The sequence below is a fragment of the Corvus kubaryi genome, unplaced genomic scaffold, assembly GCF_017639235.1.
Source record: "Corvus kubaryi isolate FWS band 111438036 unplaced genomic scaffold, C.kubaryi_AGA036_p1.0 37334, whole genome shotgun sequence".
Lineage (NCBI taxonomy): Eukaryota > Metazoa > Chordata > Aves > Passeriformes > Corvidae > Corvus > Corvus kubaryi.
In genome coordinates, this window is record NW_024581108.1 from 16,383,851 (window position 1) to 16,406,793 (window position 22,943).

The following is a 22,943-nucleotide window of genomic DNA, read 5'->3' on the forward strand; positions in this document are numbered from 1 at the left end:
AGCAGAAGCTCCAGGAGCAGTGGTCTTGAGCAACATCTTGGTGCTTTAAAACTGGCTCCAGAATCACCTCTTCTCCTATCTACTAGCAGGAGTTTGGATATCTTGTCAGCACCCTTGACATGAACAGCTGGAGATGACAGATCAATGGTTCAATACTCTCAGCAGTGTGTCACCAATGTGACAGCAAATGTTATTCTAATGAAGCTGTAATCATAGTCAAATTACGCGGTTCAATTCTCAGCAAGGGGAGGGTGCAGGGAAAGAGATGAAGAGGGGACTACAGGACCAGAGGTCAGAGTTCGAGAACTAAAGGTTACTCTGCTTACCTCAAGCACTTGCTGGAGGCTCGGCTGCCCATCCACCATGCCTTGAATAATCCCAGTCAGCTGAAACAAACAGAAAGCAGTCATCAGAGCAGCGCTCAAAAGATCATTAGAGAGGTCTACTCTCCTGTCCATCTCTCTGCAACCAAAACATGCTCCTGTGACCCACATGGGTGTTGCTGAGGAACCAGCCACAGCAGTGTGATCCTGACAGCTCTCCAGCCACAGGTAAGGGCACAGATACATCCCTACCACAGAAATGTAGGGGGCCTCCTACCCACACCACAAAACTGCAAATTATCAGCACGGCAGGGTCCATTTGGGGAGCAGTGTCATGCACCAGCATGATGCCCTTTTTCAACATGCATTTCAGCAGTTTTGGTATTGCCTCGAGGGACACAGGCAGCGGTAACTACCAAGGTCACTGCTATCACAGTGACACCAAAATTTCAGCGTTAGATGAACCAAACAGAGGATGTTTGTTTGTGAGATGTTTGTAAGTGAGATCCTCCCCTGAGCTGGGCTGCCAGCACGTGCACTTTCCCATAGTCCACCACAGCATTCCTCGGCAGTTCAAAACTGTATTTAAAATAATGGAATGAAATCTGAAGAAAAGCACTTGCTTCCTGAACCCTTTCTGAAAGTCTGTTTTCCAAGAGGTTCCTTAGGAAGAGGTCCTGCCAACAGATACTCCCACTGACTGCTCCCAGACTGCTTGGCTGTTCAAAGCTAAACACATGCATTAAAAGATGCAGTCTCTTGGGCCTCTGCCTGTGTCTGCCCAGGAGAGCTTGAGGCACATGGAAAACAGATAATTTTTCTGTCTGCCTTCCAACTGACAAAACTGTCTTTTAACATATTGAATATCGGAGGTCAGTAGCTTGCCATCAATGCACCCAAGTAATTAAAAAAATCATTATTAAAACAAGTGTACGCTATGGGATTTCACTTCATATGGCACTTTCTTGAAGCTACACATCTCATACATTTTCATAAAATAAAGGTCAAGCCCAACCTAGAAGCACCCAAGCCTCTGGAAGCCATAGCATCCAGTCGAGACATACTGATGGCCCCACCACCACCCAGGAGTAACTCTTCCACACAGACCAGCTCAACCTACTCGTACAGTGTAAGTCCTCTCACAAACCACAGGGCTCTGCTTTATTAAATACGTGGCAACTGAAGGAAGCTAAATGGTTTCTATCTTTTAGTTTCTTTGGCTTATAGCGCTAAACTTGGAGGATAGAAAAAGAAAAGATATTAAACTCCAATTAAATTGTAATTACATTTAATGAATACCAAATACCTGACTCACTGAATAAACTGTAAGTGGAAAGATTATTTTCTCATAGTGACTCCCATGAAATGGCAATACATACCTTTTAGGGAAAGTATTTTAATTTTAAGAATGTGGAGCTCCTCTAGGTGTGTTTCTCAAGTTCATCAAGCCATTAGGAAGTGGAATTTTAAGGAAGTGGAGGGACGCAGACACTCTCTTATATTTCAGAAACTGTTTTTATATTAATCTGTATTTTAATTGGGTTAACAGCTGCTACCTACAGACTTCCATACTCTGAGAAGCAAATAGATTTGAGGAATTAACGCATGGCTCTTGAGAGGAGTTTTTAAAGCTCACTAGCATGTTTTTTGCTTTTCTTGCCGTCTTTCTCTCCATGCATTCTTCTGGCAGAGGTTGGCAGCTCACCTATTGCAAAGTGCTGGTTCTGTCTTCCAGACAGCAGCTCAACTCAAATCTCTGGAAGTGGCTGAAAGGTATGTTCAGAAGTGAACACAGAATCATTGAATAGTTTGGTTGGGAAGGGACCTTTGAAGTTGGCATCACATCCAGTCCAACCTCCCTCGCAATGAGCGGGGACATCCTAAACTAGACTAGGTTGCTCAGAGCCCGGTCCAACTCCACCTTGAATGTTACTTCTCTGGCAACCTGTGCCACTGTTTCACCACCCTCAATGTAAAAATCTTTTTCTGTATACTTAGTTGTCTGGTTTAAAATCATTATTCCTTGTCCTGTCACAATGGGGCTGAGGTGAAAAGTCTATCTTACAGGCCCCCTTAAGTACTAAAAGGTCTCTTGGGAGCCTTCTCTTCTCCAAGCTGACCAATCCCAAAGCTCCCAGCCTTTCCTCACAGGAGAGGCGTTTCATCCCTCTGCTCATCTTCATGGCCCTCCTCTGAACCTGCTCCAAGAGGTCCAAGTCTTTTCTGTACTAAGGATGACAAGCAACCTTTCACTATCTCAGCCAGTACGAATGCAAATGGTTTCAACTGCTGCAGGTACCTTCAGGACTGTATCTGTGGAGCACTGCACCCCTGATGCCATGGGAGGACAGGGTATAATGGCCTCATCCAAACATTTCCCATCAGGAGGAGGGAGGGACATGAAGGTGGATGCAGAGGTGCCACCAAGAGTCACTGCTTATTCTTGCCCAAATCTCCTTCTCTCCTTCCCTGCCAGGCCAAGCAAAGTACCAGCTCATCTGTACAAGGACACGTCGCCAAGTATACGCACACAAGATTCATGCTGCAGAAATCACACACATGAATACAAAGGAATGTACCTGCTCCATAGGTACATTTCAATACAGGTCAGACAATGCTCAAACGGGACCAGATTTCTACTCTCTCATCCTTTCTGATACTCTTTGTTATCAGTTATGCCCATCTGCCAAATCCAACCTAGTGCATTGGACCTCTGCAGCATTATCTGGTCTTGCAGCTTTGAAAAAGTATAAAAACATAAAACTGCACAATTGTAAAATTTCACTGGTTATCCCAAGAAGCATGAGGTACTTGGGAACATAAGCAGGTTATAATACCTTTATATTTTTGTATTTTCATTATCTCTTCCTTCAGGAAAAAAACCAATAAAAATTAATCATAAAATGAGAGCAAAGTATCATGAAAAGATCTGTACAAGCACCTTGTATGTAGAGGGAACCTCTCCTTAAGCTCCCGACAAGAACTTTCTTGGGCATCAGACAAATCACCTGCATCTTCCAAAAGGGCATGATGAGCTTTATACATGTCACAACAGCTTTTAACAACTTGCAAGCACTTTCCACCTTCTCCGCCTGAACATTCAGCTCACCCCTCACCATAACCAAGGCTCACAACCTATTGTCTTACAGAATCAGGTCAAGAGAAAGGGGATGAGATGAGGTCTCAGAGTGAGCCAGCACTGGAAGATATGCTCCTGGACACTGGTGTGGGGAGTTGGAGAAACATCCTGTAGCCAGGGGAGAGCACAGACACACCAAAAGGTAAGCAAAGGGATGTCCTGAGGGCGGCAACAAGCTCTCCACCCTTCCAGGCAGCCTTCCCATGCTCTGCTGCTGTCTTCAAGAAGGAAGAGGGATGGAAGAGGTACTCCAGACCCAAGGAGTAATGTCAAGCAGCCACAGTAACCCCTCCAAACAGAGTCTACACCAAGCAGTTCTACTGCTTAGCAAAGGTAGCAAGCACAGGGGAGAGGAGAAATCAGCAGCACAGCAGACAGGCTCCCATGTAATGTCATCACCACCACTTTTCCTGGAGAGTTTATCTGGAAAACCACCGTATTTCTACTCCAAGACAGTCTGCTGATTACCTAAGCACTTGTCTCTGGTGTACAATCTGATAATCAGGCCTGGTCTTTCTTTGTAGACAAAGAGGCCAATAAATCTCACCCTTTGTAAGTAGAGGTGCCTAGACAAAGCCCTTTACTGGCATTTAGCAAAATGAGTATTTTTCAGAAAACATAAACCAGCAGAAAGTCAATAACAAGTGCTGGAGCAGTTCAGGCAGCAGCTCTGCAAGAGCACATCCTGGCCGTGTCCCTGGGGTCTCAAGCAAACCTACACCAGTGGCACAGGGACAATCCCTGCACCTACCTAGCAGCACCCCACTGTTTAGTAAGGTTCACCTGTGGCTCTCGGGGCAGGGTTTCAAACTCAGCCCCAGACACAGGCCCCAGGAACAAGCCCAGTTACACTTCCAGCATGATCCCACTCTTGGACCTCTTGGCAGACCCTGCAACAGGCCAGGCGACTGCCAAGCCAGGAGGGAGAGGGGCCATTCCAGGCACTAAGTTGCAAGGGGTACAGCGTGGGGGTGACCAGGAGCCAGTGATGTCAAGGCGAGGATTAAAACCAGCTTCCTAAGCCATGCTGTTAATAAGAGAGGACTTGCCAAACCTGGTAAGTGGGACCTTTTTGTACCATTGATACACACAGGTGGGGGTTCTGCAATCATTTTGCCTGCTGGCCTCAGTACTGCCCATTTTCATCCAACTCTGGACACAATGCCAGACCAAGGTTAGCGGCAGAGTCTGCAGCAGAACGCTGACCTGGGACACCTGTGCCCATCCTGGACTTCTGCAAAAGCACAGCCATCACACACACACACACACACACAGACACACACTCACTCAGCTTCGCTTGCTTCAAGGCTCCACACAGGAGACACAAACTCCTGCTCCAGACCCCTGAGAGCAAGAGAAGACCGACAGACCGTCACTGCAGTATGGGAGCATTAGATGGGCTGACTGGTGGTCACAAGGTCATCATCCAGAGAACCTCTGAATGTCCCCAGGCTGCAGCAGGCTGGAGGCTCCGTTCAGCTCACCAAGCTGAACCACCAGCACACACCAAGCAAGTCATGCAGACTTGTTGTGCAAGAACAGAGCTGCAGTCTTTAGCAGCAGGGGAAAGGATGTAATAGAAGGATTTCCAGAAAAAGGAGTTTTGGGGGGAGTTAATAAGACAACTTCTCTCCAGAATTTAGGTGACTTGCAAGGCAGACATTTTGGGCTCAGCTCTAGAAGATGACGTTGTCTTTAGCAAAGATCAGGTGCAAGCTGTGAGATTTATCACATTTGTACAAGCATACGTCCAGCAAGTCTCATGGGGATAAGGACAGCCAAAGTAGTTGTCCAGCCTTCTAGCATTAAGGTTGCAAAACCATTTCCATTATAACCTTCTGTTCTCACACATTTATAGCTTTCTGAAAGCTCCTCTCTGGGGAATAATGTTTTCTGTGCTCAGTCTTTTTTTTTTTTTAAGTTTAAATAAAATACCTTCAGATGGTTTTGAGTTACAGAAGAATAAAAATAAGTATTTGTTTTTACAATGTGAAAATATGGAAGGGGCTGGTTGGTCCTGGAGGGGACTCCACCTAACACAAAGGAGTCATTTTTCATCAGGTTAGTACAGGTGGGAGAAGTCCTCCAAGGGCTTAAGTCTGCAGCCACAGAGGTAGGGGGAAACATACATGGTGTTGATGATTCTAGACAAGAAAGGGACAGAATGAAGAACTTAAATACACTGATTCCCACAGTCAGCATTTTAGTCATTGAGCTGGCCAAAACTGAACCAGTGGACCGACAGGAAAAAGAACCCAAAGCAAAAGGAACTTAAAGTTTCTTTTGATGATAATGGCAGGGAGGAAAAACACATTTGGAAAAATAGTTAACTTTTTGGGTTGAATGAAAAAAACCCAAAAAATCCCCAAAACCAACAACAAACCCCAACCCCGGCTCCTCAATTCCTTTGAACCCTCCGGGATTGCATTTACCACCTTCATTCCATATCTGGGAAAAGGTGTCCACAGCTCAAGAGCATCTGTCCTCAGCAATGAGATTAAGCAAGTAAAGAGACGTCACTTCTCCAGCAATCATTTCAAGTGGCCCACAATTACAACATCAAAAAGACAGTCCTAAAAATACAGACATGAATTATCCTACCACTCTGAAGGACTCATCAAATCCCAACATGCAGGCCCACAGGTGAGTCATTTACTGCCTCTGCACCACACATACGCACAGCACTTTATTTCCTCAGTCCATGCTCTCTTCAACCTTCTCCACCACAGAGCAGCACAGCAAAATCACAAGAGCTCACAAAGAGGTCACAGGATTTTGAACATCAGCTAACACGAGTGTGTTTATTTGGTGGTCACCCAGTTAGATGTTTGTTAGTTGTAAATTCACAGCTAGAGTTATTTATGAATCCAACTGAGGTCTTTATATGTTATGGCAATAACAAAAAATGATTCTCGTTGTCATTAACTCAAGGCTGGCATGACACGCTGTCTTGCAGCTGCACCGTGAAGAGGCGACCCAAGTCCCTGGTGCAATGGAAACCTGCTTCCCAGAGAGACTCTTGGAGCACCAGGGAACCTTTGCACTTTACCTCTGTACAGAAGGGCGTAAGCTGGGGATGCACCACAGGCTGAACATACATGTGAAAGGTGGATTCGATCTCCATTGTCCTGCCATTCAGCTTCAGGATAGGGAATTCGATGATTTCCTGAATAGGGCAAAAAGAAAAGCAGCTGTTCATTTAAAACAAACAAGAAACAAAACTGGAAATTATCCCATCTAGCAAGGTGGCCTGATAGTCCCAAACAGAAATAAACTCAACACAAAGCTCTGCAGAAGTGGGAAGGTGATGCTGCAGCACAGAGCACGTCCAACACCATCAGAACAGATGAGGACGATGCTGATGCTCATCGCAGCCGGGACGGGCAGCAAGGAGGTCTCTGTGCTCAGCACTGAAGCTGCACACATCAATGCTTAAGCTGAACCTAAGGAAGGTGGTCTCACAGCACTCACACGTGCTACCCAGGGAACATGGAGATGTACTCGCATCGGGCTCGCAGCTGTTTAGGACAGCACAGGGGCTGTGCCCTCCCCAAGACCAGTCTCAGCCTTTCCAGCCCACCGTCCTTTTGGTGGATACTATCAGAGAGACAACAGGGACTACTGCATGAAGCACCTCCTTCCTCGGAGACGCTGAGGAGCACTGCCCTCCTCCAACAGACTGACAAGAGGAGCTGAAAGCTCCCCCCCAAATCCATCCCTACAGGATATAGCACAGTAGCAAGCCCCGCTTCATTTTCCTCTTTGTAGACAATTTATGCTGATAGAGAAATAAAAACGTTCCTTCATCAGAAGAATGTTCAATTATTTGAATAATCAGCAATCAAAAATTTACATGGACCTGTTAATAAAAAGTTTAAACAAATCCAGTTGCGATGGATTTCTCAATTATTAAAAAATATACATGAAATTAAAAAAGCCGCCCACTGAATAAAAGCGATAAAATCCTTTGTGTTCACCCCCCTCCTTCTCCACTCCCTTTCTTCCTTCCAGTTTAATGTAAGAGGAGAAATGACAATTTGTTTGGTGTCTTTAAAGAATAATTTGTCTATGTTATTTAATAGAGATCCATGGCACCAAGGTTCTGGAGTGCAAATGAGCCCGCTGAGTGATATCCATGCAACAAGCCTCTCAAATCACTTCTGGAGAAAAACAGAGAGAGGGAGAGAGAATAAAAAAAATATTGCTTTTTAATATTCAAAAACAGTTTGCAAAATTTAATCAAAGCAGAGCAAAAGCTAACATTTTTACCACTTTGACATTTTTATTAGCGCTTTCATAAATTTTTAAAACATGAATGGAATTAGTTTAACAACAAAAAAAAAACTGCCTGAAAACATCTGGAAGAGACAAATAAGAAATAATAAAAAATGAAAAAAAATCCAACTCCTGTGAGTAAAATTAGCATGTGAAAAATGCAGCCGCTGCAGAGGAACTAACACACTTTTTTGGACCATGGTTGCAACCCTCATGACCTGCAGGCGGAAATTATCGTGAGGTTACACATATGAGCTGATGACATCACCACCCCACTAGGCAGCGGGAGGGCAAGAAACTGGGTGGGTAAATGGAAACAACAGATAATTTAAATAGCCAGGAGAAACGCCCGATTTCCATGGTGGGCAGAGGCCAGAGAGGCAGCATAGCAGCTCCCCAGCACAGCAGGGGCACAGCCCAGACCAGGGCACGTGGAGAGCACGTGCTGCTGAGATGGAAAGTTAGAAAAAAATGTAAAAAAAAAAAAAGAAAAAAAAAAAGAAAAAAAAAAGTTAACAGTGTTGAAGTGCCCAGGTGTAGACATTGAGCAGTGAAGCTGCAAAGGACGCAAGGCTTAAGTATTTCCTCATGGTCAGCTGAGCCACACCCTGTGCGTGCTACGCTGGATGAGGCAGAGCAGATGGCTGGGCACATCCTTCCCCACAGCTGTACCACCCCACTGAGAGTCACCAACTTTTCCCAGGAAAGAGAGCAAACTTGACCCAGGGGTTGCAAGAGAAGGAGAAGGCACATGCCAAACACTTGAGCGTTAGCCAGATTGCCTGTTGTGGTGCAGCCAAACTCACCAGCTTCAGCCACCCAGGAGGACCCATGGAAACACAAGAGAGAAATGCTGGATACAGCTGATCCTCCCTTCAAAAGGGCCACCACAGATAGGCTCTGAAAGCAGCACATTTCTGTTCAGAAGGAAAACAGACTGCAAAGTTTGAAGTCAATGGACAGGCCGCCATAACAGAGCCAGGCTTAACTGCAGGATAATACCATCCCATCTTTCAAATTGGTCTGGGGCATCTCACTGCCCCTTAGGTCTGCATCCCAGCCAGAGGGCGACCATGGAAGCAGGCAAGCCCACGGCAAGGCAAGACGAACATTCCCCTTCCAGAGAGGGACACACACCGGCTGGATTTCACAGCAGGGCTGTGTTGCAATGCTGGGATGTGTCCTAATCCAATGCTGGATGTGACCAGAAACATCCTCAGGGGCCATCAAGTGGCTGGATGCAAAGAGACACTGAAAGACAGCCTGCTGCTGATCTGATATACAAAGGCGTCACTCGCCTTCCAGAACCAAAGGCAAAAAGCACTTCCAGGAGGGTCGGATTAAGACAGACGGAGGAAATAAAAAGCCATACTAAAAAAAAAAGTGGAAAATTTAACAATATCCAGAATTACTGTAGGTCTGTGGGAAGTGCATGGCCAGGAGCAGGGGTGGAACCCCAGAGGCAACTCGAGAATCTTAGGAGAAAGTGCAGCCACTCTCTTGGGCTTATTGGGTCAGTTTTTGAAGCAAGTGGTAAAGAACCTTTCCCAAAAGGCTGTTTATCTGCACGCTTCCTATAGCAGAGATTTTTCCAGTCTCTGGCAGTGTTTGCTCCACTGGTATCTAAGGCAACAGATACCAGCCCCATGAAATCAGCCCCACTCCTCACTAACGACGTTAGCCAGTCCTGCAATGAAATTTAACCTGTGACACTGCTGTACTTTTCATTTAAACTTTCATTTGGAGAGAAGCAGTGTTTGGAGACCCTGCAGTTTGTCCTGCTAATAAAGACAAGTGTTGGGACCTTTAAAGGTGCCATTCATCTTTTGCCTTTATTAAATTCAATTTTCTTAAGCCCATGATACATCATGAAATTAAGAGTTGACATTCCTGCAGAAACAAAAATATCTATCAAACATAAACAGAAAGGGGGGAGAAAAGAGGCCTCTATTACCAAGAATTTATGGCTTAAAGTTGATCTGTTTCCACTTTTTTTCTCTCTCTCTTTTTTTTTTTACAAGCATATGGTTTGTTTTAGATATCTGAAATGTTATTACAGATCTAGAATTTCATTAGTAATTATTATGAAACGGTGAGCACTTAGACACTCACACACACAACCAACCCCCCAACAGACTGTGATGCAGGAAGGCAGCCGGGTGCTCTCTCACGTTTCACAGCAGCCCAGTGAGCTCAACATGCTCAGCTCCATCTCCACCATTCAAGGACCTTCACTGCTTCTTCCCAAGCAGGAAAGGTGAAGGAAAGCAGCATGAGGGAGTTAAGGGCAGAGATTCACTGACACTTCCTTTCTTCTATCAGAGCCTGATCACCCGTAAGTGTTACCTTGAGAGCCTCACATATTTCCGCTCCAACACTGAGTAAATGTTCCAGCTTTGGCAGTGATTTGTGCCAGCAGCACATGGGGCTTCTAAGTCTTCCCTCTGCCCCCACCACCAGCTTTTCCTTATAGCACAACCAGGAGTTATGGATACGCTAAAATAATGCTGAGGGTGTCCAGAGGCTGCAAATAGCCGCGAGCTACCAGAAGAACAAATGTACTCATTTGAATTTTGCGAGCACTGCAATTAGGTATTTTATTTAGCACTGCAAAGTAACTTGAAAGGAAATCCAAGATTCAAACCAGCACCAATAAATAAGCGGCTTTTTATTTTCCTTTCATTGTCAGAAAAGTTGAACATGTTTTCTGTTGAGAAATTCTGCACAAGGCTCCCAATTACAGGCATTTGCATTTATATTGTTGGAACACAGAGCTTCTAAAATCAATATTAACATGCTTAAAGAAAAAAACATCAGCACCCTGTCCCTCCCCTCAGCTGTGCCCCCAAACACAGTAACAATAGGAACCTACAGAGCCAGAGGCTTATACAGATCCATTACCAGGTCCGTTCTCTTTACAACAATCCTGCATTTACCATTTCAAGGTACTTCAAGCAAATCTGTGTGACAGCTTCCAGAGAACTTTCGTATTTTCTAAAAAACCAAGGGTATCAAAAAAAAAAGTTCCAGGTAGAAGCCTCCTGTGCAACCTGGCTGTCCCAAGCTAGTGGGTTGAGCAGCAGCAGGGTAACTGTGGCATGGCTAGGGACTTTCTTCTAAGAGGGATTTGAAAAATTCTTAATGGCATATGAAAGCACTGCTATAAACCCAGCCTTTCCCTACCCAATCGTCCTACATGAAACTCCTCTCCCTTTAACACTGGAGCAGGGATGCACCAATTCAGCTGTCTTGATCTTCTTGCTAATAAAAGAAATGAACAAGCACATAACTACACTTGCTAACCAATTTCTTGTCAGAGAAGAAAGCACCTGAAATTACACTAATTCCCGCAGAGGAACTTTTTTGCTTATCCTTTTGGATCTGGGTACCACTAACATCATTATACAGAAAGAATAAAGTGCTCAGCAAGAGCTTCCCAGCTCTCAAAACCTTTTAATCCAGAAGCATATGTACAAAGTGGACAGGGCACGCTTCAGGACACAGAGTTATATATTTGAGGAAGACTGTATGGCCTATTCACTTCAAAAACTACCAGAAAATAATTTATCCCTTACTCTAACCCCCATGTGAAGAAGTTTAATAAACACAAGAATAAAAGATGCCCATAAAAATCAGAGCTGACTGCTCAAAATGCAATAAAAACAAGCAGAGGCTGTTGAGAGAAACGGATTTTGTCTGATAAGGAAAAGCATAAAACTTCTTACCAAAAGAACCTTTTACACCTTCAAAAAAGGTAAGGGCAGAAGAAGCAACGGAGTGTCTGTGGAGGGACAGAGCCTCAGTACCAGCTCTGTCCATTGAACCATTTTGTTCAAGGATGGTTTTTTTCCCCCCTCTCTTTAAAGAAAAAAAAGTCATTTTATGCACAAGGAGCTTATTTCTTAAACAAACACTCGTGTTTTTGATTTACACCACGGGCTGCTCCTAAATAATTTATGGCGGGTTAAATTTATTGCACAGCCCTGGCCGGCTGCAAATTCGAATTGCCAAATAATTAGATTTTAGGGCAATGCTTATAAATTATCCGCCGATTTGTCCGGACTTGTTTGTCAGTTGCTTTGTGCTTCAGGTCATCTTTGGCATTTCGCTGTTTGTGTTTTAATTGCTGATTTACACTTTGACAGATGAGAGTTGATGCCTCCAAGATCGGGGAGAGGGTGTGGGGGGGTTGAAAAGCAGAAAGAATCAGAGCTTTTAAAGCCTTGTGATTTTCCTTTTTTTCCAAGGCAATTAAAATCGAAAAGGGACATAGTAAGGACAGCACTAGCCTAACAGATCTGCCTCCCCAGTTTCCATCCTCTGCCTTAATTATTATTTTAACTAAAGCCATTTCCAAGTGAGCAGCCTTGCACTGGTCCTCAGGGGCAGTAACCAAGATGACCTCATAGGTCTTTTCCCCACTTCTAAATTTTTATTAAACTAACCAAAACAAGTACCATAAAGGCAACACCTCTCCAGTGCGGAATAGCAGGACTTCTGCTGAATCAGGGCTATGCTGGCTTTCCAGAGGATGTCTGCCTGCACACACAGCACGGAGCCTCTCAGCACTTCAGTCCTGGCTAAGTTACTCTGTGTACTGATTAAACCTGTCAAAAGGTCTTTGGGGAAGCAGCTGACCTCCAAATTTCTTTTTTCTACCACTACCTAGCTTAAAATACACATATGCACACACCTAACAATTTGATACATTTTAAAACAACTACTATATCCCAGAAAAGTGTGAAGGGAAATACACATCAAAAACAAAACACAAGAGAACTGGCAGGAATATGGGAAGATCACAAAACACTGTGACAAGATGATGTGAAGAGCAATTCTACTGCCTGACCATTGAATATCCAATGCTTCTGCTTCCCCCTGCTCTCAGGTGAATCTCATTGCCTACCCCCAACACTCAGGCACTGAAGCCCAATGTCAAAGGCTGGATTTCCTCAAAGATAAATTTTGAGTTGCATTTTATGTTCTGCACTGACATCAAACATGGCTCTTATTTCCCAGTGCTTCCTTACAACTCTGAGGGTGAGGGACCATTTCTCTTTCTTTAATAGAAGCTGAAATCCCCATCTAATCACATGCCTCCAGGAGCTTCAGCTTTAAAAGAGACATCTAGTCCATGCACCTGCCTGAGGGCAGCATCATCACCCCCTAAATAATTTCTGACTTTGTCTAGGCTGTTTTTACCGACTCCAATAAGAGAGACTCACACACTCCCCAGGCACTCACTCTATCCTCCTGTTTCATTAGTCTTATCATTGGAAAGTTTTTCCTAATGTCTAATCTGAATTTCCCTTGCTGTTGTTTAAATTCCTGACTGCTCTTCCTACCCACAGCAGACACAGGCCAGAACATTGCCTTTCTCATTTTTGCAACAAAGACCTCATCTTATATACACCTCTCATCACTGCACTAAACACAACCCCAATGCCATCCAGCCTGCACTCACAGTTGCATTTTGCAGACCCCTGGTCACACACACCGATTCTCTTCTTCACCCTTTTGAAATAGTATATATATTTTTTTTTTTTTTTTAAAGAGTATGGGAACCAAAGTGAAGTACTTCATCAGCTCAAGTCCCTTCTTACAGGGCCAACAAAAGGAGGATCCGTGTCTCACAAATGACACTTTTCTCCTAAACTTACTGTTGTGGTCCTTGGGAGTTTTTCATTCCTGCCATTGCACCTGAAATCTTGACAGCAGGCTCACAACCCTTGCCCTGCCATCCTGAACAAAACTTTCAGTAATCACTTCCTCCCAGGCTAGTTCCTACCTCTCACCACCACCATCATCTCTCCCTGCCAAAACCCACTAAGCTATTCTGATTTTTCCAGCAGGACCTAGACATCAAGAAAAAGGCAGAATTTCCCTCCTCTTTTCACACATGGGATGAGAAATATAGACCAACAGACATCAACACTTCAACTTGTTTCTTCAAGCACTATTGACATATATTTAACCACCCAGAACATCTCTACTGACACAGCCAACAACAATTTAAGCTTGACAGTTTGGGAGAAGTTTAGCACTCAATCCAGGTTAAAACAGCACACATGCACATTTCCAAGTACTACCTTTGCACTGCAAGATGGCAACGACACTATATCCTTTTTCACATCCACTCCTCTCTATGGCAGACAAAAAGCCTGTGCAGTCCCTGTTGCAGAATTATCACATCATTTCAAGACCCAACCTCTTCACCTGATATTGAGCAGGACAAATGATCAATGTTCCCAACGATACTAAAACATCTGGGATGGGTAGAAAGGGCACATTAGTGCATGTAAATGAATACCCAGGGTTTTACAGACATCACAACTAGCTGCTGATGACAGCGCATTTCTGCCTGACAGAGAGGAACTAAATAACGTTACAAAGAGTATTTTGCCAGCTAACAAGTGCACAGACCAACAAAAACAACACAGGGATGGTTGCACAGCAAGCTTGGCATAAAGGGGAAAAAGCCCACAAGATTTACGCATGTCCTGTGTCCTTCTCACTAAAAGGGTTGAGTTGCATTGCTTCTTTATGAGGAAGGTTTTGTTCAAAGTGAAGACAAGACCACTTTAACACAGCAAAGACCATTTCCCAGGAACCACAGTAGCCTGAAGAGCACCATCCCCAAGTAGCACTAGATGGATGCCATGCCATAAAAGAATACTGCCTGCTTTTAAAACATTATGCTGGGAGTGATGCAAAATACTCCCCATACCTCAGAGGCTGCAAAAGAGCAGCAGGCACACACCGATCATCAACAACTGCACAGGGCCACGCACACAGCAGGACAGGCACAGCAAATATACAGACCTGTGACATCCACCCCCTTCACTTCAGAAATGCACAATGGGAGCAATTCCAGCAGCACATGTAGCCCTCATCAGTGGCTTTACGGAGAGGTGAACAAACCTTTAAACACGATCCAGCAGACTTGCACATTCCTGAGCTAGCCTGAATCTTTTCTTTTCAGGGTGACTGCCGCTCAACTGCTTTCTGCTGTAACAACAAGTCTACTTAACTTTGCAACTTGTCACCTAAACGACGTGTAATGTTTGCACAGCTAAGGATACAGTGTTCAAACAGCACAGGTGGGGAATTGCACGCTGGGATGCATAACTGATGTGGGGTCTCCACATACTGCGAGGGAAAGGGCAACATGACTGATTGCTTTAAAGTAGTCATCTCATTGGCCTGTCAATAACCAGCCAAAAGCTGAGCAGGTTAGGTCAGGTTAGGACTGCAGCCATTGGCCACCCGAGTGCCTTGGTATTTTAGAGTTGTTGCTATAATAATGCTGGGTTTATATCTTTAAATAAGAAATTGCTTTGAATCTTTTTTCATACATGAGATGACTTGCCTGGTGGTCTCATGGTTGTGCTCTCCAGGAGATTTGGGTTCAGTAACTGTTCATGTGCTCTAGCTCATCAGGGTTTAAATAAATACAGCTAATGCTGTTGCCTGAAGTTATAACCCACCCTGTCAGATTGACATGGGTCACAGTAAGGTTGTTCCCACTTGCTGGGAGAATGAGGGAGATCTCCAAGGCAAAGTGAGCGCAGGTCTGAGATGCCAGGTGCGGTGTAACCCTCTAAAGCTACAAGGCCTAAAGAAGTTTGTTCAAAACTCAATGCAAACAGGAAAATCCATCTGAAAGGGCTCTTATATGAACTGTTTCCTGCCACTCTAGGAACTCAAAGCATTCTGATGTAAGACCAATGGCATAACAACAGCCATAACTGGCAAAGAGATGATAAATATATATATTTACTTACTTTCAGTAAAAAGAAAAAAAAGCAACTTTTAAGTTGCTAAGTTAAATGCATTTTTAACAGCATTCCTCTAGAAACAGTATTGTAAGAAGCTGAATTGAGAAGTAAGTAATTAAAAGTACACCCAAGCCTAAGATGCATGAACATAGGTAATTGCAGATTAATATTCCACTATAATACTTATGCTGAGTTAAAGTTGCCATGGGAAACAAGCCTGAATTTCTTTACTTTTCAGCAACTCACAATCATCCTCAATAAGGGTTTTGGCAGGTGATTTCTAGTGCATTGAGCTTAACAGCCACACGAAAACAGTGCTAGAAGAAAACTACTACGTGGGGATGTCTAGATAGAACAGGCAGGAACAGGCACACACATGTCCTTTATCCACCTCTGGGTAGGATTGTGACAATGTCTGTTACTGTGTGAGACATCTGCATTCCTATCCTGGCCTTCAGCTGGGATTGCCTTGATGCAGTCTCCACAGAAAACCACATGGAAAGCACACAGAAGGTACCTTGCAGCAGATAAGCAACCCAGCTTATCTGCTTCCCAGCAGATAAGCAACCCCTCCATTGCTGCCTCGTGCAAGAAGTTTGTGATTTCAAGGACAAATTCCTCCAACAAAGTAGCTTCAGCTATGGCCCCCAAGGCAGCCTCCCTATCCTCTACCACCTATGCAGAGAGCTTGGCAGGGACTGCACATCTTTTGATATGGCCTAAATTTGGTGGAAATCAACATCCATTCCCATTACAAGGTCAGTCTATAAATCACAGCACCTCAGGAACAGAGACACACGGCTCAGTTGTCCCTGCTGCAGGAACAAAATCGCACATAGAGCAGGACAGGCAGCTGTACAGATCATCACAGCCACTCCAGCTGCACCTGCCTGTCACTGGGAGCTGGAACCACAAGACGGATGTCCAAGGGAAAACACCTGTAATGTCTTTTACAGCAGCACTCAAGCAAATAGAGACTGAACCTGATATAACCTTCTCCTTCATTTGTACTTAATATTATCTTACAGAAGGACTGGCTCCTATTTGTTAATACACTTTTGCAAATCACAGTATGTACTATGATCATCCAGATTTGTTTGTACACTTAAAAATAAATTAGTCACTGAACATCTGCTTAGTCACAGTGTCAGTGTTTACGGTTTTGTTGAAATGGTGAGTGATGTTTTGTATTTATTAGTATATCCAGTTTCATTTGACAGCAATTATAATTAAAAATTCTCCCCAAATAACAATCTAAATGCATGCTAAACAGATTTGAAGTATCTAGGATACACTAACAAAAAATATCAAGATATTTTTGCATTTAAAAAGAACTGTTTAGGAGGACACAGAAAACATTGTCTGTAAACAATTTATTCTGCTTCTGGTCACAACCTTCTTCAGCAATGAGAAGATCTGAACATTTCATACATTCCCTTTACAGAGAGTTTGAAAGAGGCAAATTTCTAGTTCCCAAATGATTATCAAATTTGAGTGAATCTGAGACACTCAACACCTGAAAAAACTGACATGAGAAAAGGCAACTTTATCATTACCAAAGGCTCATTTAGCAGCTTAGCAACTCCTAGATACAGCTCCTCCTACCAGGTCAGAGGTCTGATGCTCTTTTACACTTCCAGGCAGTAGACATCCAGAGCTTGAATTTTATTTGATTTTCATTTAAGTAACTTCAATAGATCAGAGATTAACATCATATATAGAAGGCTAATTTCAAATTCAGCTTTGAACAGATCTGATTTCTACCTTCAGACTTTTTATATTTAAACCAAATCATTTCTTTTCATCCACTTGGCTGAAGTTGAACACAAGATACTTGGCTTGCTGACTGAAAGAGGCAAACCTTCTTACTGCATTAATAAAATAAGGTTACAGGCAGCCACAGATGTGTCTGTGGAGCTGCTTAACACAGTCACTGAAAGCACTGACCACCATAAACATTGGTGTCTACAAGGACAAAGGGACAAAAGAGCAAGACTCCCACTTATTAATGCATCTTCTCATGAAGCTAAAGCTCCAGAGGTACCCAGCTCTATGGGCTGACAGTGTATAAAAGCAGAAGGTACTTATAAACTCTTACCAGACAGTAAAAGAAAAAACTCAGAGCTGAAAAATGAAACACACCACCACAGTTCAGGGTCCACCGACCTCCACAGAATGACAGCTCTCAACTGACCCCACTGGGCTTCGGATCACATTCCAAAGGCACAAGGTAAGCTTTAAAGAGATGCGAGAGGCCAGCCATAAACATCTCTTACTGCCAACCCCTAATGACCTTTGGCTGGCTAAAACACTACAAGACACAGACTGTGCAGTTAAACCCCCCCACACCTTCTTTTCTCTCTGGGATGGTCCCATTATTCATGAATACATCCAGAAAACCAAAGAAGCTGAACAGTTTCTATGTGTATATAAACAAGCACTTTAATGGAGAGGCGTATCTGCTGAAAGCTATCAGAAGTCAGGGCTGCAAGGATGCTCCCGTTCCTTTGTGGGTGTAGGGCAGGGAACATGAAGTACCCTTGATGCCCGACCCAGGAGTGACTGGTAAAGCACAGGCCAGCGGCCACAAGGCACTCAGCCAGCAGTCCCAGCCACTGGAGCCACAATGCAGATGGCTTCCCAGGAGAACACCACTGTCCTTGACCCTCCTTGATCCCCATTACAGAGGCCATACCACGAGACCTCAGAGAGAGATTGGACAATATGAAAGGGAATGGAAATGAAGGGGTCTTTAGGGCTCACGAATGAGCATGAAGGACTTCCCCAGGGATAAAGCCAGCAAGGTTGCCAGTTACAGAGGAGCACGAGTAAATACAACGGGAGGGGGAGCAGATGTGGCAGTCACACATATTAGTGTACATAAAAAGATAGCTCTTTCAATAGTTTCTAGTAAGAAGCCAGAATATTTTGAAGAGCAGTTAGTGAGAAATGTGAAATGTGCTGTATGGTGGCAAGTGAACTCTTTCAAGACTTTTAGGCTGAACTGGCTAAATTTACAGCTCTGCTTACCCACTTAAAGTAACATGGATCCCAGCTTAGCTTAGCGCTGTATATACAGCCTTCTCATCAAATCCCAATGTATTTGAATTTCATTGTATCTAGACTTCTATTTTGCAGGCATTAAAATAAAAGCAGAAGAACTATCAGAATCACAGTGAAGATCAGCACCTGACCATTTCTAGCTCCCAGGTCTGACCTCAGACCAAACCTCCAAAACCTGTCTATCAATCCTGCAGTGAAAGATCCTGTCACTAAAACTTTGCAGAAAACATTGCTGAAATGCACGGCACCATTTGCTCACCATGATATACAGCTTAGCAGCAACGAGGACAAAAGCCATGCTGGTCAGCAAAGAGATAAGAGGTAGGTAAGGGCATCAACTAAAGTCTCATTTTATAAAGCTTCCCAATTTTGGCAGGCACCTTCAGCCTTTCCAGCTACGTTGAGCCCCACGTTGCGAAAGTAATTTCTTTATTTGTCAAACTAATTTGTTGGTGAGGATGTGAGAGACTGACAGCCCTTTCAACACATTATATGATGCAGACAGGCACTGAGCACAGCAGACTGGAAAAACAACACTGAAGAACATCTCCACCTTAAAGGTGCTATCTCACCAACAAAATATATAGCAGATCTGCATTGGCCCAGACCATTACTTTCCCTGGCAAGGACTTGGGGACAAAGCTCCTTAAAACAGTAGTAATCATATTCCACTCATGCTCCTTTTTACTGCCAGCTGTAAACTAGCTCCACATGCATCATGGTTTTGCATCAAAATGTGCACAGACCAAACCCATATCCAAAGGGACAAGGTAGATCCAATTTACAGCTTTGACAGGTCTGTGCACCCGAGGCGGAGCATGCAGGAAATAGCCTGACATCTCACTTGGAGAGTGGTTAAGAGCCTGCTAGCAGAACTGGATGCAGAGCCACAACAGCCTCCCACAAAGAGCCAGCAAAAGAGCAGAGAATTTGCTATCCATTTTTCAAGAAACACGAAGGGCAGGCAGCACCCACCAAGGCACTACTGGGCAAGACAGGAGTCAAGTTTGATCCTAACTTGCAGCAACCCTGTGTTAGGACAAGCACGGCACTGGGAAATGAACACGCTGCATCGAGTCACTTCAGTAATGAGACATCACACGGAAAACTGCTTAAGCCTTTCATATAGTAGAAACAAAGCACAAGGAAGTTGTGCAATTGGTAATATCAATGCAGGTATTACCAGCAACACATGCAGACCAATTGCTTGGCAGAGGAGGGTGAGTTCACTTTAGACTCAGAAATTCTGTTTGTTCGCTACCAACCTAATATCAGGGTTTTTTTCTTTTTAGTACAGTTTTCCAGTTGAAAACCTAGGCACATCCTGCTGACAACTGAGAATATTTTTACTAATCTGTTCTACACTACTATGGAAGAACTGTTTGCAGAAAAGCTCTGTACTTCATCTGGATCTCTGTATGTCTTAAGTGGTAGAGCACTGGAAGATCTCTCTGAAGCTGAACTCTTCCTGCCTCAATACATTCCAGAGGTAGAACCCAGGCAAGATATTTGATCTTGCTGAAATTATCTAAAAACTGTTTTTCTTCTATACTTAGAAATACCATTATGCTGCACATATTCTCATCATTCAAAATATTCTTTTCCTAGAGCTGTTCACTAACAACAGCCTTTTTCCTTGCAGAATCAACACGGCTGCCATCTATTAATGCAAGTTTCCAGCCAAAAACTTTTAGACCCTTCCCAGTTCAGACAAATGACAAGTACACGTGACTTAAAGATGTTTTCAATAACACATGAATTGTCACTTCCTTGATGGAAATCAGACTCCTTCATTCATTCTCACCAATTCCTGGCATTGCTCCTGAGACAGCAGGTGACTGGCAAGAGGCCTGGAGAACCAGCAACAGAAAGTAGGTGGGACAAACCAGAAAAAATTAGTGAGCCAGCACTATGCTTTCTCCTTTTACCTCTCAGAAGAGCAGCAGCAACTTGCAAGATGATAATTAACAGGATTAACTATTTACCTGAGGATGAATCTGCGGTTTATCACATGTAGCCTCAAAATCCAGCACTAAGAAGTAGTGATATCTCTGTGGAGGGAAGGATGACATTGCTGCCATGGAAGCTCCAAAGCCGTGGGACGCCAGTTTCCTGCTTACGATGGAGCTGAACCCTTTGAGAACACCAGCTGGGAGGAGGAGGGACACAGCTTGTCTTGCCCTTGAAAGTAAGTTTTGGGGAAACTTTGCTGCTCCAGTATGGAGAAGTGCTATCATTGAACATCCAGAGGCATCTGAAACTGAAGAGAGACTCATGTTACTCATTCACATATACATCTCATCCCTACTGGTATCTCTTCACTGTCCTCCTCTGACAGGGATTCCCTTTGTGCTTCCCAGTGGACGTTCCAGCATCACAAACCCGAAATAACACAGTAACCTGCCCTAAGCAGAACAGATGACATTTGGACTGAGCTTAAGGTGTCCAGAATCACAGGCAACTGAAAATTAACCTCTGCAAATGACTCTAAATTAAGAACTATGAGATACACAACAGTCATGGCTCCAGGCACCAGATCACACCCCATTACAGCATTGCTGAACCTCATTACAGCACAACACAACACGAACCAGCTAAAACACAGAATATCCAATCTAAGCCCTGCTGAAATTTCTGAGGCCTTTCATCTTTTCACATACAATGCAGTTTCTGATACACGGTAAAAATAAAACACAGCAATACACATACCAACACTACAACTTATCCAAACAGCTTGGCCCTGAAATGCCTGCCAGTTGCACCAAAACACTGCACTTCCATTACAAACGCAGGTGGCTGGTGGCTGGAAGGCTCCTCCCCAGGAAATGTCTCATTTGCTCTGTATATAAGGTTTCTCAGAGATACTGTTTTAGTGCTACACACCATTTCTTACTTCAGGTATTTCTCAGAGGAGGGTATCAGTTCAACTAACCACACCCAGAGACTGCAGGAACTGTAAAATGCAAGCAGGACTCTATAGGTTACAGTCTCCGTCCCAAAGAAGTATCTCACTCAGCCATCACCTTTTGATGCTTTTATTTAACAAACACTACTTAATAAATTGCATTATTCGTGTGAGACTACCTGGATTTCCCCTCCTGCTATTTTTCTTCTAAAACTTTGCAGGAAACAGTTGCCACGATTGTCATTATCCAAGATGGGGCAGCCTCAGGACTGTTAATAGATCTACAGGGGTGAGAGTTCAAGCCCAGCTCTTGGTGTTACATGGGTGGGTAAAGGAACTGATAGCAAAACAAGCAAATTGCACCAACTCAGTCCTCTTGAACAAGGGTAGGAGTGCCCCCTCTAACTGGGTATGCATACATACACACACACACCTTCCTACATAAATATTTAAATCTATCCCCACAGTTGGTCCCACTGCTTGTGGAAGAACTCCATCACATGACATGCTACCCACCTGCCTTTTTAGGAGCACAGCCTCCCCACACCTGTGCTGGCTTTTTGCTCTACCATGAAGGGATGGAAGCAACCACCATGAGACAGGGAGACAAAATGGCCATGGCAAAACGGGGACTCGCTGCTCATGAACAAAGTCACTATTTGCACAAAAGGCAGCATTTGCTCTCACCCATCCGTTAGTCTGTCAGGTAAATAATGCACGTGCCAAAATACACACTTAATGAGGTAAATAATACGCCTTGAATAACGGCTAAATCTGTATTTACCTGCGAGACCAGAGAAACTCGGAAGGACCAGATTAGGAGATAATTGCAGCTAAGCAGGTTGTGTGCTTCGAGTAAACATGCATTTGGTAACCTTCCCTTTCCAGGGTTTTGAGTGAAAGGCAAAAATCAAAGGAGTTGAGATGTTTAAGACCGAGACAGCACCCACACTGCAATTCCATGGCATATATGCATCCCCTCTGCTTTAAGGCTATCATGTTTTGAAGCTGTTTGCTTTATTAAAGCAGTGTGCCAGGCAGCAGGTCCCTTGAAAACTGAAAACTCAAGTTGCAAAACCAAAAAAAAGAGCCCAACATGGCATTTATTTTGAAGGGGCTCAGTTCAGTACCTATTGCCTTTCCATCTACAGCTTTGGCTGTCATTGAAAAATGCATTACAGCCAAATAGAAGTTAGTTATACTTACTTCTAACATGTGCCAGATAAGAGATATTTAAGGTATACATGCTTTAAATCTTCAAGCTACTATGAATCTAAAAGCTCATCACAACAAATATAATCTCTCAGAATAAAGCAGCTTGTAAACTAGTTGCAGGAAAACCTGGTCCTTAGCCTACTGCATAAAGTAAAATACACAGTTGGAGTGGGGGAGGCAGGCAGGCTTCAACCCCTATATCAAACACAGGCAATAAAACACGTATTATCCACCCACCCACAGCA

General features: G+C 43.8%; 1 protein-coding gene across 1 annotated transcript in view; it reads right to left on the reverse strand.

The window, feature by feature from the left end:
* ERI3 (ERI1 exoribonuclease family member 3) overlaps positions 1-20,867 on the reverse strand; it is a 120,917-nt gene extending 100,050 nt beyond the window's left edge. Inside the window, exons 1-3 of the mRNA XM_042030528.1 lie at positions 20,564-20,867; positions 6,512-6,628; positions 327-386 (exon numbers count right to left, since the gene is read on the reverse strand). Of these exons, the coding sequence (XP_041886462.1) occupies positions 327-386; positions 6,512-6,628; positions 20,564-20,863 (477 nt within the window). The 5' untranslated portion in view covers positions 20,864-20,867. The remainder of the gene's footprint in view (positions 1-326; positions 387-6,511; positions 6,629-20,563) is intronic.
* Between the last annotated feature and the right edge of the window lie 2,076 nt (positions 20,868-22,943).